The sequence below is a fragment of the Triticum urartu genome, chromosome 5A (assembly GCF_056163025.1).
Source record: "Triticum urartu cultivar PI428250 chromosome 5A, HENAU_Tu73, whole genome shotgun sequence".
Lineage (NCBI taxonomy): Eukaryota > Viridiplantae > Streptophyta > Magnoliopsida > Poales > Poaceae > Triticum > Triticum urartu.
In genome coordinates, this window is record NC_141877.1 from 461,068,787 (window position 1) to 461,086,642 (window position 17,856).

The following is a 17,856-nucleotide window of genomic DNA, read 5'->3' on the forward strand; positions in this document are numbered from 1 at the left end:
TTGTGTTATCTCTTAGAATTACGGTACACTAACAAACATAAGGGTGTGGTAACTTCAATAGGGATCTGAGCCAAAATCTTCTAAGTGGAAATATTCTAATCTCTTTGTCAAATATTACATTTTTGAATTCCATGTAAGTTTTCCTTTCCATGCTGATATAAGCAGAAAACTGACTAAATGTTATTGTTGTCATTGCAAGCCTTGTATTCATTTTAATAAGCGAATAAGACCATTTGAACTCAATTATGTGATGATCTATGGTTTGTGTTTTGTAACAATCTGGCATAAAACAATCTTAGTGGTAAAATACCTGAACAACTACATGTGTCCCTATAAAAGTATGGCCTACCTGAACTTTAATAATCTCTCCAATCCGAATTAGTTGAGACAACCTCTATACAATTTCTATATTACATTGAATAAGGAATTTTATGCACTCCTGCAATTAACATAATGAGTGTAATCATGTGGTTCTAGGCTTCTAGCTATACCGTCAACCACTTAAATTGTGGTTCACACTTAATGTCATGCAAAGGAAACATCAACAATACAAGTAATCCAGAAACCTACACGACAATCGATATGGAACCCAACATTCGGATTGAAAAACACATGTTTGCATTTCATACTAAACATTTATTAATAGGTGGATCAAGAAAATCCACCATAAAAGTGGTTGTCAGAAGCATTGGTGGAGCAATAGTTCTCCGTGTTGCTATGTGTTTTCTAATCTTGCGAAGAATGCCTTGCTGGAGTGATTTGTTTTTTGATGTTCCGGGTTAGTTAGCATTAGGGGTAAAATTATTTTTGTTCATGCATGTTTACTGTATTGAAATTTTCACCATGAAAATAATTTCCCATCTATTTTAGTGGAATTCCACAAAGAAAGGCTTTTTTCAACTAAGGACATGATAAACATGTAAATTAAATTTAAGATGAGCATGCTCTAAGCCAGATCTTGGGTCGGCACAATAATTCTTGTTGCACCATCTCATGATTGCAAAAATAAATTTGAGTTAAAAAATCTTGGAAAGGGCTCTTTCACTAAGGTTTACAAAGGAGTTCTTCCAGGCCGAGACAATAAAGCGATTGTCGTCAAACGATTGGCTAAAGTAGAGAATCATGGACATGATATGGCTTTCAAATGAGAGGCTGAAGTTATAAGTGTGACTATCCACAAGAACTTACTAAAATTGATTGAGTATTGCATGGCACCAAGGGATCACTTCTTGGTTTATCCTTTCATGGAGAATTTGAGACTTTCTTCTAGTTTAGATAATCACATAGATATGCAGGTTTAAAACCAAATAAACCAACATTTGATTGAACAAGAAGAATGAAAATTGCTCTTGGCATTGCCCGTGGTTTGGAATACCTTCATGATAACTGCAACCCCTCGATTATCCATGGTGATATCAAGGCTACCAATGTCCTGCTTGATGGAAATTTTGAAGTTGTGTTTGGAGACTTTGGACTGCCAAAGTTAATGGACCAAGGGAAGGAAATAATGATGATAGAGATCCCGGGAACATTGGGCTACATGGCTCTAGAGTACAGGAAAGACATCAACAAAAATCGACATATATGGATATGGTGTCTTGATATTAGAGATTGTGACGGGAAAGGGTTCAGACTTCCATGTTAATCTAAGCTTCTCTATCCTATTTTTATTTATAAGTACTAGTGTAAACATGAGGAAAATGATATTAATTTAGTTTGTGAAATCGGAGTAGTAGAAGCGATTTCATGCTGAGTTTTTCCACACAGGCTAGTTATATAATATTACAGTTCATCAATTATTACAGATGTAGTTCGAGCAAATTTTTCCAAGAAAACAATTATTAAATACTTTACGATATGACCAAAACAACAAAACAGGAGCCAAAAGTAAGAAAGAATTGATTTACATGATTTAGCTTGCACAATTTTAATTGATTTCAGTATGATAACAATTATTAATTTGTATGATAAATCTAAAAAACTAAATCCATTTTTTAATTATTTTGTGTGAACATACAAATTTGAAAATAAGTGGTAAAAAATTTGTATTGGAGATCATGACAGTCTAGCAAACTATGTGTATTCACCAATGTACAGAGTAAAAATAGAACATATCTAACAATTTATCTTATGAGCAAAAACTAAGAATTTGTTTCAGCAACATGGTGTGTAGTATCTAGGCCACATGTGACTAAATTTAACAATGACTGTATCATTTTAAAAGAGTTTTCTTTAGCCTCTACAAATTTCAAAATATCTCACTTATTTTTCTGGGTGACCATTTCCACAAAGAGAGCACTACTTCACATGTTCTCTAAGGTGCCTAAGTAGATAATACTATCATTCTAACAAATAAAGTGTTAGAACTCGAGGATGACATAGCCTCCGTCCCCGGTCTCAGGTTGTATGGGTGCTCGACCGGAGATCGTGTGGTGTCCCGGAGTTAGGGATTGATAACAACAACAATCAGACTGTGACTCAGATTACTTTGGGTTTAATTCATTACTTGATTTTTGAAGTAACAATCTCTATGAATATATAACCATAGTTTACAATGACTTGAAAGGTAAGAAACTCTTAAAAGCACTCCTAATAGACTTGGACTCTTAACATACTTAGATAAAAGTCGGAGTGACCTTATACGGGACTAAAGCCCTATCATACCAAAAGCCCTAAACTCTCAACAGAAAGAAACCTCTCAAGTGCTAATCCCTAATCTCATGTGTCCGTGTCGACATTTTTTCCAGTTTTATCAGACAAATTAATAATTATTATCCTACTGAAATCAATTAAAATTGTGTGAACTAAATCATGTGAATTAATTCTTTCTTACTTTTGGCTCATGGTTTGTCGTTTTAGTCAGATCACAAAGTATTTAATACATTGTTTTCTTGGAAAACTTCAACTCAAACTACATCTGTAGTTATTGATGAGCGTTAATATTATATAACTAGCCCGTGCAAAAACTCAGCATAAAATTGCTTCTACAACTCCAATTTCATGAGCTAAATTAATATCATTTTTCTTGTTTTCACAAGTACTTGTAAATAAAAGTAGGATAGAGAATCTTACATTACCATGGAAGCCTGGACCCTTTCCCGTCACAATTTCTAACACCAAGACACTATATCCATTTATGTCGGTTTTCGTTGATGTCTTTCCTGTACTCTAGAGCCATGTAGCCCAATGTTCCCTGGATCTCTCTATCGTCATTATTTCCTTCCCTTGGTCCATTAACTTTGGCAGTCCAAAGTATCCTAGCACAACTTCAAAATTTCCATCGAGCGGGACATTGACAACCTTGATATTACCGTGGATAATCAGGGAGTTACAGTTATCATGAAGGTATCCCAAACCAAGGGCAGTGCCAAGAGCAATTTTCATTCTTCTTTCCAATCCAATGTTGGTTCATTTAGTTTTATACCCTCATATTTATGTGATTTCATTAGTTTCATCGACGATAGTTCGAAGCAAACTATAATGATATAATATTATCCAAGAATGACTTTCTTGTTATTATTTTGTGTCTCATACAAGTAGAGATAATTCAATTATCTTTACTTTTGACGATGTCAGAGATTTATATTTCATCATCCACAAAAATAAGACATTGTGTCTGCCAAAACTAATAGACTGAATAGTTCAACTGAGCAAAAGCCATCAACAAGATATGTGCATAGAAAAATATATAAGAAAAGAATCTACTGGCAATGTGATATTACTTTCTAAACCAAGAAGCACTCCCTTGTGCCATGCAATACCCTATCAATTTTAGTAAGTTCCCATGGACAGCCACACTTATAACTTTAGCTTCTTATTTGAAAGCCCTGTCATGTCTATAATTTTCTACTTTAACCATTTGTTTGATGGCAACCGCCTTATTGTCTCGGCCTGGAAGAACTCCTTTGTAAACCTCAGTTAAAGAGCCCTTGCCAAGAAAATTTTCTTTACTCAAATTTCTTGCTGCAATCATGAGATGATGCAATGAGAATTATTGTGCCGGCCCAAGATCTAGGTTGAGACAATGCTCATGTTGAATTTAATTTACATGTTTATCATGTCCTTAGTTGATAAAAAAAGCCTTTCTTTGTAGAATTCCACTATAATAGATGAAAAAATATTTTCATGGTGAAAATTTCAATATGGTAAACATGCATTAACAAAAATACTTTACCCCTAATCCTAACTAACTTGGAACATAAAAAATAAATCACATCGGCAAGGCATGCTTCGCAAGATTAGAGCAAACATAGCAACAACAACTATTGCTCCACCAATGCTTCCGAGAACCACCTTTATGGTGGATTTTCTTGATCCGCCTATTAATAAATGTTAAGTATGAAATGCAAGCATGTGTTTTTCAATCCGAATGTTGGGTTCCATATAGATTGTCATGTAGGTTTCTGGATTACTTGTATTGTTGATGTTTCCTTTGCATGACATTAAGTGTAAACCACAATTTAAGTGGTTATTTGCTTATTAAAATAAATACAAGGCTTGCAATGACAACAATAACATTCAGTCATTTTTCTTATTGTATAAGCATGGAATTCAATGATGGAATATATTTGACAAAGAGATTGGAATATTTCCACTTAGAGGATTTTGGCTGAGAACCCTATTGAAATTACCACACCCTTATGTTTATTAGTTAATTGTAATACTAAGAGATAAAGCAAGTCATGGTCTGACTTACAAATTTTGCAGTTTCGAAATGCGCTCAAGAAAATCGGATATTGAGCCATTGAATTGATTATTTTCAAGTTTAAGAGTTGTCAAACTTAAAAGATTCCCAATCTCCTGTGTTATTTCTCCAGTTGTATTATTATCATCTAAAAACCTGAACCGAAGATATATGACAATAACGATAGTAAAACCATTTTTAATGAATATCTATCAATATACCATTTTCATGAGGAAAAAATCATATATTCCATAAGTAATTGATGCTTGATCTTACAGTCATTGTAGTGTTGTCAACTTCGCAATGCTGGGCGACAAGATTCCACTTAACCCCGACGAACTCAAGCTTCTACAAATTCAGAAATGAGAAGCTAAGCCAATAGTCTTGTGAACACATGTACATGCTATTACAAACATAGTAATAGATGATAAGAAAACACCCTTGTGACCAAAAAAATATGAAACTAGCGATTATAATGACGAGCATGATGTTTTGCACCGATAACAAATGCTCCTTATATTTTTACCATTATGTCTGGACTGGGAATGGATGCCATACACAATTTCGTTGAGGATACACACACATGAACACCAATATACCCGGCGTACTATAGGGAGATTTAATGCAGGGAGGCCCTGCTGGCGTGGGATGTTGAATATCATGGACGTGTAATGTGTGCCGTATGTTTTTAAGGCAAACGTTACCCATCGTTAATGGTTTGCTGGAAGCAAATGTTTCGGGGTACAGGCCGTTGAGGGTGTGTCCCATAAGGGCACTCCCAATGTATTGGGTCTTAACGCTTTAGACTTCCCATAGTTGGAGTATCATATGAAGTATCATGCATGTACACTAGGCAATTTAGATGGGGTGTCATACAATTAAATGAAGGAAGAAATGATTCGATGTCATGATATGATACCATAGTATAATAAATGGCGTGTTAATACGTGTCGTACAAAACAGTAAATGAGGTTATCTATGATACTATGCACACTACGCGCAACCTTGTGGGTAGTAGATTTGCTTTAGAGACAAACACCACAATGCATTATATCTTAGATATTGTATCTAAATGATATTGCATTTAATTAATTCAGGGGTTATATTTATATCTCAATCTTGTGGCGTAATTCAGAAGAGAAGGTAAGGAGTGAAAAATACGGAGATATGTCACACAAAAGTATATTACACTGCATAGGAAAACCAGCCAAGAGCCATATCTCCACTATCATACAACTCCCCTCTCTCTCTTTTCTTTAAATACAATGCCACCTTGGCATTTTGCCAATGATACCATGCTACTGTGAGAGCCAAGCATTAGGAGTACCCTCAATGATTCCAGCTTCTTAGACCGTGGTGGTAGAAAAAGTGAGTTGAGAATCCAAGAGAAAGAGCAGGATTCGTTGACTCGAAGATGAAAATGCATGTCTGAGGAGCGTTGGGCCTTAGGGACCAGAGGATGACAAATGCACCAGAGATTTTTAAAAAATATTTTTCAGTTGGATTTTTGAAAGTTAATTAACTAATAAATCAGTGCAAATTACACGCTTCACATCAACCTAGAATTCATCACGCATGATTATTGGATATGAGTATGACTAACAGGGACAACCTTTTTAATTTTGTTATTAAAAAACAAAACAAGCACAAGCCCTTTCCGAGAAAAAAAATACAGGCACAAACTCTATCAACAAAAAGACAAAAAACTATAAAACACAAACTAGGCTTACAAGGCTCACTGGATTTTGTGGACAAACTAGGCAAAGTATGATTGAAATTTGAACATGAACATAAAAGTAGAAAAGCTCAGACCAGTTGAAACGAACAACTTCGTTTGGCCAAAACATATACTACGTCTGTCAATCAGGTATTGATGTTGTCACCTCGCCGAGCAACTAAATTAACTGACACTACAAGGGAGGATGTTGAGATCCTCTGTGTATCAAGGAAAAGTTGGTATCAGACACAAAGGGTATACTTTACTCAAAATGTGCGAGATTATTTCCTCTGTTCAAAGGATAGAATGTAAACATACTGTAACTGCCTTTGGCAGGGACTGGTTTAGTGCAATTACACAAGAGATGATTAGGTTAGGCTTCACTTACATTTCGACCACGTTGCCGTCAGGATCACACATGACAATAGCAATAGTACTACATGCAGTATCTAGATGGCGATTCCAGTCTTCTAGGACACCACGACTGTCATTAAGCAGCATCTTCACCTCAAACAGAGCCTGGACTGGAGAAAGGCAAGTTTTATTAGTAAATAAAAGGTAGATACTCAATCAAAGAGAACTATTAAGTTTGGTGAATAGTTCTGGCGAACATCTATTGCATGTTTAATATGGACCGTAACTGATGTAGAGCTTGCAAAAAGATATAATACAATCGTAAAACATATAACACGAAAAGGTCAGGTCAGGCAATAAACTGATTAAGAACCATAAAAAAACTGATTAAGATGTTTATTCTCTGCCCTCAGGATAACCAAGGGAAGCTCATGCTTAAGCTTGTTCTACCACTCAGAAGCTCATGCTTAAGTGTCTGCATTTTTAAAGACTATCCCATTGCGCGAAGCGAATGTGCACCAGGGCACTAGAATGAAAATGCTGTGATTTCACACCAAAAAAAGGATATGCATTCATCTCTTCTTATGGTTGTTTTCTCGACATTGCTAATTCACACAATTGACAACGACACGTGCGGGGATCCAAAATCCAGTTAAGTGTTTATATTGTCGAAAGAGTATTCTGCAGCCCCTTGAAAAGAAAAGTCTATTCTACATCACTTTTTTTTGCGTCACTACTAATGTGTGACATCTTCTGGTCAAAATTCTCAAACTGAATATGCAGTTCACTTGTCCAGTTACTTTATGTGCTGATGGTCAAAAAACCCAGTGTAAAGTTCTTACCCTCTTGATCAAACATCTGATATGCAACAGACTGTAAGAACCCCAGGAAGATTAATTCATAAGCTAGCTTCATGGTTTCCGAAAGCTGATATCAGCTTTTTCTGGATAGAAGAACAAAGGATCGCTGCTGATTATAATCTTAACTCTGTTTGCTTCACAGAACAGAGGAATGTGTCAGTGCCAGTCTGCCAAATACCTGCATTATTGTGGATCAAAATAAAGGGCATACGAAACACAGCAGATGATGACATCAACTGAGAATAGTACTCCCCCCTTCAACAATATAGTGCATATTTTGTTTTTTCAAAGTCAAATGTTTCTATGTTTGACCAAGTTTTTAGCATATTAATATCTAAAGTACTGAATAAATAAAATATAAAGTACACTTCATGATGAATTTAATGATACTAATTTGTATTGTCGATGTCGATAATTTTTCTTGGCTTTTAGAAAACAAAATATGCACTGTATTTTTAGAATGGAGGGAGTATGATAAATACTACAACCGGAAAGCAAGTACTCCGTAAATCAGAGCAGATGGTCGATGGCTTAAATTTATATTATAATGTAGCGACTACGTGCCAACTAGTTATTTTTTGGGAAATTAAAAGAAGAAACTAGAATGGTATATAAAAACGCAACATGGGAGAGGTCAAAACCCGGATCAAAAAAGAAAGAAAGGTCAAAGCCCCACCACCATGTCTCACACACTACTAATGCTGCCTTTCTTCCTTCTCCAAACCTAGTGGAGCCATAGAGACCAAGAACAACCGTAAAAAAAGTCAAAAACAGGCGATGAAAATCTGTCTCCCCCTGCATCCATCCACAAAAAATCTTATGTCTCTATGAAGTATTGGGAGCTTACATGCATGGAGGATGTCCTGCTGCTCAACCTCGGCTCTGTTTGAAGTGAAGATGATGCTTAATGACAGTCGTGGTGTCTTAGAAGAGCCAGGCGACTATGTCTACGCTGGCCATTAAGCATCGTCTTTGCCTAGGACACGACGACTGTCATTAAGCATCGCCTTCACCCCAAACAGAGCCCAGAATGGATCCGGTAGCCAGGCGACTATGTCTACGCTGCGATGTGGTACCCTTGCTTGATGTCTACGCTGCAGCTAGTTTCTGAAGTTGGGTTCCTTTTGATTCAGGTTACCAGTTCTTCATGGACGAGGATGCGGATCGAGTGGCAGAGCCGGCCTCGATGCGGTGCTCACAATCGCCGGTTCGCGCCCCAGTTGGATTCTCGCCGGCCGCGCTCACCGGCGAACCTAGGGGATTTATCTGTTGTTGCCGTGTGGAGAGGAGTGAGAGAGTGAGTGGCGTGGGTGGGTGAGATGTGTTCTCTATTCTTGCACACTAGGTGCTCCTTTTATACTAGTCTCTCCCGTCCGCGAGGGGCACCTCCAGCAGTCAGTATGGCTTCTGGCGCGACTCTGTATTGCATTTTGCTGCAACTCCAGCAGTTAATCTAGAGTAATTAAGTTACGGTCACCTTTATATCACTTGTATTGAACTCAATGTTGTTGTCGTAGGCAGTCAAATTTGTCAGTTGGCTGTCTAGCCGGACTAATTTATCGCACTTGTACTGCCTAGTATCATTCGCCATTTTTATTCATGTTAAGTCGCAAAGCAGCTCTCCGTCTTTTTAGAGATTTCAATACGGACTATATACGGTTGTATATAGACGTATTTAAAATGTAGATTCACTCACTTTGCTCCGTATGTAGTCCCTATTGAAATCTCTAAAAAATCCTATATTCAGGAACGGAGTAATTAACATCTGGTCGCTTTCTTACTATAATCAGGTGGAGTAATTAACATCTGGTCGCTTTCTTACTATAATCAGGTGGATCATGCAAGCCCTGGCCACGTGGTGTTGGTAAAACTGTGTATTTCTCTTCATTAGTTTTTCTTTTGCTGGGGAGAGGGATCATGTAAAACGGACAGCGATACATACCCTACTCTCTCAAGGGCGTTTATTCCTGGTTGTAGATACAAGAGAACAAAGTGAACAAAGAGAGCAAAGTGTACACACGCGTAGCTATTTAGTCGTTTAGATGCTCATCTACAGGAGAACAAAGTGAGCATGCATCGTAACTATCTACTCCCTCCGTTCTGAAATAGTTGACTCAACTTTGCACAAAGTTAGTACAAAGTTGAGTCATCTATTCTGGAACGGAGGGAGTAGTCATTTAGATGCTCATCTACAGGAGAACAAAGTGAATCGTTTAGATGCTCGTCTACAGGAGAACAAAGTGAACCGTCTAGATGCTATCTACAGGGGAACAAAGCGAATCTTCTAGATGCTCATCTACAGGAAATTAAAACAAAGTGAATCGTCTAGATGCTCATCTACAGGAGAACAAAGTGAATCGTCTAGATGCTCACCTATAGCGCTATGTGTTGCAGATTCTCATCTACCAGAGAACATATATACTCCAAAAGACACAAACCACGGCAGTAAAGCCACTCGTTCAAGCCCACACCAACATAGGCGGATAGGCACATCAGACTTGCATTAACTGGAGTCGCTAACTATAAATGTACTAAAAGCTCTTGATCAATCAATGCAAATGCAAGCCCACGGGTTGAGGCAAAAATATCTTATGTGCGTGTTGTGTTCCAGCCAAATCAATCAAGCGACGAGATGTGAGGCTGCTGTGTACGTGCATGTTAGCTAGTCCAAACTAACTGCACCGTCTTGAGGCACCCGGAAATTTCAGTCAGAAGCTCTTGAACCGGAATCTCACACGGTGCACGTGTAGACTTGGCATTTGAGAGAATAATGAGAGGGCAGTGGTCCGAGCAGGAGGTGGACACCACGTGCTCTCTCATTCTTGTGAGCTGGTGATCTGCAATTTTGTCAATTGTTATGTATAAACATTATTTTGTCAATTGATAACATTCCTTTACTGATTCGCTTTAGCCAGCCAGATTTGCACCAATGATATACAGACCAGGAAGGTATATTTGCACCAATGATCGATATTCAGACCAGGAAGGTATCGATTCCAACCTAGCACCTAGCTAGCTAGGAGATATATAGCTAGCAGAGAGAAAGAGTGGTCGATCCATCATACATGCTTGCATGGTCCATACATACAGTACACATGCACGCATATATGTATGTAACATAAGCATCTCAACTTTACACCTTCAATTCTTTTGGCCGGCATAACAAAAAGATGAGACATTTCTTTTTAGCTCATCAGGCAGCATGCCATGCACGCATACACACACAGTCTTCAAGCTCGATCGTGTGTGTTGTGCACCAGAAGCAAGCGATCGATGGGCACCAATGCATATAGCTGCAAGCCCTTCAGGCATGCAGGCAAGCTAACTACTCCCTTTGTCCCATAATATAAGATCACTTTGTAAGCTAATAAAACAGCTGTAGCTTGCATGCTCTTGTACACATGCATATAGCTACAAGCCCTTCAGGCATGCAGGCAAGCTAACTACTCCCTCCGTCCTATAATATAAGATCGCTTTGTAAGCCAAAACAGCTTGCAAAACGATTTTATATTATGTAACGGAGGGGTAGCTTGCATGCTCTTGTCCTGCCTGCCTTTGATAAAGCCTGTCTAGCTATATCGCTATCCATCTCTCTGTACCACTCACACACACTTGCACGCACCTTGTCTAGCTTGCAAAACGATCTTATATTATGAGACGGAGGGAGTAGCTTGCAAGCTCTTGTCCTGCCTACCTTTGATAAAGCCTACCTAGCTATCTCGCTATCCATCTCTCTCTGTACCACGCACGCACCTTGTCGCTTCCTTTGATAGCATGCTCCTCCTTTGATATCATGCTCCTGGTGTACATCATGCTTTATCAAAGTGCAAGCATATCATTCACAGAAAATTTCCCGCTATCCATTATTATCTGAGTTTGATATGCTTTGTCTCTCCCTCCCTGCACCCTTTTGCACTTTGTTCCTAGACTAGATCAACGGTGGTTTCGTCTTACTTTAATTCCCCAGCCGCATGCCTGCCTCTTTTGCTTTCTCATCTTCTAGCTCTGGTTCCTTTTCCTCTCCGCTTTAATCGTACGTGCATATGGGGCGGGAGCCACACGAGTACGCATCTGATTAATCTCTAGATGGTCATATATCTTCTGTTGCCGACCGAATGGAAAAATCGCCAACATACGGCTTTACATTCATCCTAGGTGAAATCTAGGTTCGGTTACCTTTACAGACACAGGGAGGAATGATCGCTACTGCACTAACTATGGGACGGAGGGAGTAGCTTGCATGCTCTTGTCCTGCCTGCCTTTGCTAAAGTCTACCTAGCTATCTCGCTATCCATCTCTCTCTGTACCACGCAAGCACACTTGCACGCACCTTGTTTCTCCCTTTGATATCATGCTCCTGGTGCACATCATGCTTTATCAAAGTGCAAGCATATCATTCACAGAAAATTTCCCGCTATCTGACTTTGATATGCTTTGTCTCTCCTTCCCTGGCCCCTTTTACACTTTGTTCCTAGACTAGATCAACGACCGCATGCCTGCCTCTTTTGCTTTCTCATCTTCTAGCTCTGGTTCCCTCTCCTCCTCCACTTTAATGGTACGTGCATATGGGTCGGGAGCCACACGAGTTTGCATCTGATTAATCTCTAGATTCATATATCTTCTGTTGTCGACCGGTTGACAAATCGCCGACGTACGGCTTTAAGTTCGTCCTAGGGTGAAGTCCAAGTTCGGTTACCTTTACAAACACAAGGAGCCGTACGTCGAAAAGATACATGCATGCGGGAAATCGAAGGAGGAATGATCGCTATTGCACCATGACAAAGCATATGATCATGGACATGCATTGTCCACAAGGTATGATGATCACCTGGCCCCCTTTTGGAAAACGAGGACCTTAAAGGATTTGATGCCACCTGGCCGGTTGGCATATCTGATCTTGATTTTCCGTACGTGGTACGACCAGGCCCCTCTGCTGCACAAGCAAAAGGAAGAAAGAAAAACGGAAGTATCACCTTCTTTTCTGTATGAAACACGGGAGAGGTCAGGGGGAAAGGTGTAGGGAACAAAGCGTGCAACTCAAGAATCAAAGGCCGGCCTATCTATCCATCTACACACTTTTCTTTAGTGGGAGTCCATCTGGCATGCAACAGATTATGTATGAAACACGGGAGAGGCCAGGGGAAAAGGTATAGGGAACAAAGTGTGCAACTCAAGAATCAAATGCCGGCCAATCTATCCATCTACACATATTTTCTTTAGTGGGAGTCCATCTGCCATGCAACAGATTCTATATGAAACACGGGAGAGGCCAAGGGGAAAGGTGTAGGGAACAAAGCGTGCAACTCAAGAATCAAATGCCGGCCTATATATTCATCTACACATATTTTCTTTAGTGGGAGTCCATCTGCCATGCAACAGATTCTATATGAAACACGGGAGAGGCCAGGGGAAAAGGTGTAGGGAACAAAGCGTGCAACTCAAGAATCAAATGCCGGCCTATCTATCCATATCTATCCATCTACGCATCTTTTCATTAGTGGGAGTCCATCTGGCATGCAACAGATTCTGTATGAAACACAGGAGAGGCCAGGGGAAAAGGTATAGGGAACAAACCGTGCAACTCAAGAATCAAATGTCGGCCTATCTATCCATCTACACATCTTTTCTTTAGTGAGAGTCCATCTGGCATGCAACAGATTCTGTATGAAACACGGGAGAGGCCAGGGGAAAAGGTGTAGGGAACAAAGCGTGCAACTCAACAATCAAATGCCGGCCTATCTATCCATCTACACATCTTTTCTTTAGTGGGAGTCCATCTGCCATGCAACAGATTCTCTATGAAACACGGGAGAGGCCAGGGGAAAAGGTATAGGGAACAAAGCGTACAACTCAAGAATCAAATACCGGCCTATCTATCCATCTACACATCTTTTCTTTAGTGGGAGTCTATCTGGCATGCAACAGATTCTGTATGAAACACAGGAGAGGCCAGGGGAAAAGGTGTAGGGAACAAAGCGTGCAACTCAAGAATCAAATGTCGGGCTATCTATCCATCTACACATCTTTTCTTTAGTGGGAGTCCAACTGGCATGCAACAGATTCTGTATGAAACACGGGAGAGGCCATGGGAAAAGGTGTAGGGAACAAAGCGTGCAACTCAAGAATCAAATGTCGGCCTATCTATCCATCTACACATCTTCTCTTTAGTGGGAGTCCATCTGGCATGCAACAGATTTTGTATGAAACACACGAGAGGCCAGGGGAAAAGGTGTAGGGAACAAAGCGTGCAACTCAAGAATCAAATGCCGGCCTATCTATCCATCTAAACATCTTTTCTTTAGTGGGAGTCCATCTGGCATGCAACGGTTTCTGTATGAAACACAGGAGAGGCCAGGGGAAAAGGTATAGGGAACAAACCGTGCAACTCAAGAATCAAATGCCGGCCTATCTACCCATCTACACGTCTTTTCTTTAGTGGGGGTCCATGTGGCATGCAACAGATTATGTATGAAATACATGAGAGGCCAGGGGAAAAGGTATAGGGAACAAAGTGTGCAACTCAAGAATCAAATGCCGGCCTATCTATCCATCTATACATCTTTTCTTTAGTGGGAGTCCATCTGCCATGCAACAGATTCTCTATGAAACACGGGAGAGGCCAGGGGAAAAGATATAGGGAACAAAACGTGCAACTCAAGAATCAAATGCCGACCTATCTATCCATCTACACATCTTTTCTTTAGTGGAAGTCCATCTGGCATGCAACAGATTCTGTATGAAACACGGGAGAGGCCAGGGGAAAATGTATAGGGAACAAAGCATGCAACTCAAGAATCAAATGCCGGCCTATCTATCCATCTACACATCTATTCTTTAGTGGGAGTCCATCTGGCATGCAACAAATTTGGTCTGAAACACGAGAGAGGCCAGGGGAAAAGGTATAGGGAACAAAGCGTGCAACTCAAGAATCAAATGCCGGCCTATCTATCCATCTACACATCTCTTCTTTAGTGGGAGTCCATCTGGCATGCAATAGATTTTGTATGAAACACAGGAGAGGCCAGGGGAAAAGGTATAGCGAACAAAGAAACCCTAAGGCCGATCTTTCACGATTTGGAGGGGATCCTATGAAGAACACCAATAACACGAGGTGAAACACGAGGTGGGAAATACTCAAATCAACGAGAAACGATCACACATGTGCTAGATCCACGAACATAAAGAATGATAAAATATCCAAATGCAACAAAGGACGATACAAGAGGCGGTAGTTCTTCTCCATGAGGAGGTCTTGAGGGGTCTTCCCGTGAGGGGTCTTGAATCCACTTGGGGGATCTTCTCCATAAAGGTCGCGGTCTCCGAAGGAGAAAGTATCAAGTGGATGAGCAAAGCTCTATCTCCAAAATGAGCTATCACATTGCTAACCCTAGAAAAGTGGAGGAGTCATATATATAGGCTAAGGGGACAAAAGGGTACATTGGCCTCGGCCCAACACACACGCACAGGCGGGGGTCCGAATGATCCGGAAGGGGAGCCGGACGATCCGGGCTTCAGGGACCCGGATGATCCGGGAGATGGTCTGGATGGTCCGGACGTGCCGAGGAGGCAAGCAGCGGCCCGGATGTCCGGAGTGGGGTCCAGACATCCGACTAGGTCCGGATGATCCGACTTCGCGAAGAGGCCTGCTGTGGTCGAGGGCGTTGTAGTCGGATTGTCCGCGCCATGGTCCGGATCGTCCAGGCTGGGGTTGGATCGTCCGGACGACGGTCTGGATCATCCGGGCTTCTGCTGTCTTGCCCTTTCTCTTCTCCGTCTTTGCGTATGTCCTCCTCTTTCGATCCTCCTTGCTCCTTAGCTTCTCCATGGCTAACTCCTTGGTACCTGAGTATGCAAAATGTCTTTGTTTGAGGTAGTAGCCATGTCTCATATGATTCGAAAGGGAGTTGCAAGAGGAGTGATGTCACCTCGGTTTTGAGAGCTCTTGCACGTGCTCGTGTCATGGGTCCACTTGGCACTTGGTGAGATGATGATAGGTCTATGGGGATGACCTTAGAATGCTCCACATGAGGGAGTCCATCTGACATGCAACAGATTATGTATGAAACACGGAAGAAGGCCAGGGGAAAAGGTACAGGGAACAAAGCGTGCAACTCAAGAATCAAATGTCGACCTATCTATCCATCTACACATCTTTTCTTTAGTAGGAGTCCATCTGGCATGCAACAGATTCTTTATAAAACACGGGAGAGCCAGGGGAAAAAGTATAGGGAACAAAGCGTGCAACTCAAGAATCAAATGCCGTCCTATCTATCCATCTACACATGTTTTCTTTAGTGGGAGTCCATCTGCCATGCAACAGATTCTCTATCGGGGGAGGCTACGAGGAAAGGTATACGGAACAAAGCGTGCAACTCAAGAATCAACTGCCGGCCTATCTATCCATCTACACATCTTTTCTTTACTAGGAGTCCATCTGGCATGCAACAAATTCTGTATGAAACGCGAGAGAGGCCAAGGGAAAAGGTATAAGGAACAAAGCGTGCAACTCAAGAATCAAATGTCGGCCTATCTATCCATCTACACATCTTTTTTTTAGTGAGAATCCATCTGGCATGCAACAGATTCAGTATGAAACACGGGAAAGGCTAGGGGAAAAGGTATAGGGAACAAAGCATGCAACTCAAGAAACAAATGTTGGCCTATCTATTCATCTACACATCTTTTCTTTAGTGGGAGTCCATCTGGCATGCAACAGATTCTGTATGAAACACGGCAGAGGCCAGGGGAAAAGGTATAGGGAATAAAGCATGCAACTCAAGAATCAAATGGTGGCCTATTTATCCATCTACACATCTTTTGTTTAGTGAGAGTCCATCTGGCATGCAACAGATTCTGTATGAAACATGGGAGAGGCCAGGGGAAAAGGTATAGCAAACAAAGCGTGCAACTCAAGAATCAAATGCCGGCCTAGCTATCCATCTACACATCTTTTCTTTAGTGGGAGTGATGTAGGGTGGAAGCCCTATGGCCGGTCTTTCACGATTTGGAGGGGATCCTACGAAGAACACCAAGAACACAAGGTGAAACATGAGGGAGGAAACACTCAAATCAACGAGAAACGATCACACATGTGCTAGATCCACGAACATAAAGAGTGATACAGGATCCAAATGCAACAAAGGACGATACAAGAGGCGGTAGTTCTTCTCCGTGAGGAGGTCTTGAGGGGTCTTCCCATGAGGGATCTTGAATCCACTTGGGGGATCTTCTCCTGCGGTCTCCGAAGGAGAAAGTATCAAGTGGATGAGCAAAGCTCTATCTCTAAAATGAGCTATCACATTGCTAACCTAGAAAAGTGGAGGAGTCGTATATATAGGCTAAGGGGACGAAAGGGTACGTGGGCCTCGGCCTAACACGCGCGCACAGGCGGGGGTCCGGATGATCCGGAAGGGGAGCCGGACAATCTGGGCTTCAGGGACCCGGATGATCCGGGAGATGGTCTGGATGGTCCAGACATGGCGAGGAGGCAGGCGGCGGCCCGGATGTCCGAAGTGGGGTCCGGAGGTCCGGCTGGGTCTGGATGATCCGAGACTCCATCTGGATGATCCGGCTTCGCGGAGAGGCCTGCTGTGGTCGAGGACGCTGTAGCCGGATTGTGCGGGCCGTGGTCCGGATCGTCCGGGCTGCGGCCGGATCGTCCGAATGGCGGTCCGAATCATCCGGGCTTTTGTTGTCTTGCCCTTTCTCTTCTCCGTCTTCGCGTATGTCCTCCTCTTCCGATCCTCCTTGCTCCTTAGCTTCTCCATGGCTAACTCCTTGGTACCTAAGTATGCAAAGTGTCTCCGTTTGAGGTAGTAGCCATGTCTCATATGATTCGAAAGGGAGTTGCGAGAGGAGTGATGTCACCTCTGATTCGAGAGCTCTTGCACGTGCTCATGTCATGAGTCTACTTGGCACTTGGTAGGACTTGGGATGCTCCGCATCAGAGAGTCCATCTGGCATGCAATGAATTCCATATGAAACACGGGAGAGGCCAGGGGAAAAGGTATAGGGAACAAAGCAAATGTCGGCCTATCTATCCATCTACACATCCTTTCTTTAGTGAGAGTCCATCTGGCATGCAACAGATTCTGTATAAAACACAGGAGAGGCCGAGGGAAAAGGTACAGGGAACAAAGCGTGCAACTCAAGAATCAAATGCCAGCCTATCTATCCATCTACACGTCTTTGTTTTAGTAGGAGTCCATCTGGCATGCAACAGATTCACACAGGAGAGGCCA

The 17,856-nt window shown here is 41.5% G+C and overlaps 1 protein-coding gene and 1 pseudogene across 11 annotated transcripts in view; one reads left to right on the forward strand and one right to left on the reverse strand.

Annotated features, from left to right (window-relative positions):
• Positions 1-17,856, reverse strand: part of LOC125509757 (uncharacterized) — a 31,436-nt gene that overhangs the window by 8,610 nt on the left and 4,970 nt on the right. For 5 of the 11 annotated variants that reach the window (XR_015604930.1, XR_015604934.1, XM_087526448.1 and 2 more), the window contains exons 1-2: positions 7,598-8,933; positions 6,790-6,925 (exon numbers count right to left, since the gene is read on the reverse strand). Coding sequence is in view for 6 of the 11 variants with exons in the window: in XM_087526448.1 (XP_087382574.1) it covers positions 6,790-6,925; positions 7,598-7,670 (209 nt within the window). In the remaining 5 variants the exon portion in view is untranslated. Of the gene's footprint in view, positions 1-1,548; positions 3,964-4,960; positions 5,033-6,789; positions 6,926-7,597; positions 8,934-17,856 lie in introns of those variants that run through there. The other 6 variants (XR_015604931.1, XR_015604932.1, XR_015604933.1 and 3 more) reach the window with 5 other exon arrangements.
• Positions 742-1,715, forward strand: LOC125507131 (putative LRR receptor-like serine/threonine-protein kinase At5g10290 pseudogene; annotated as a pseudogene).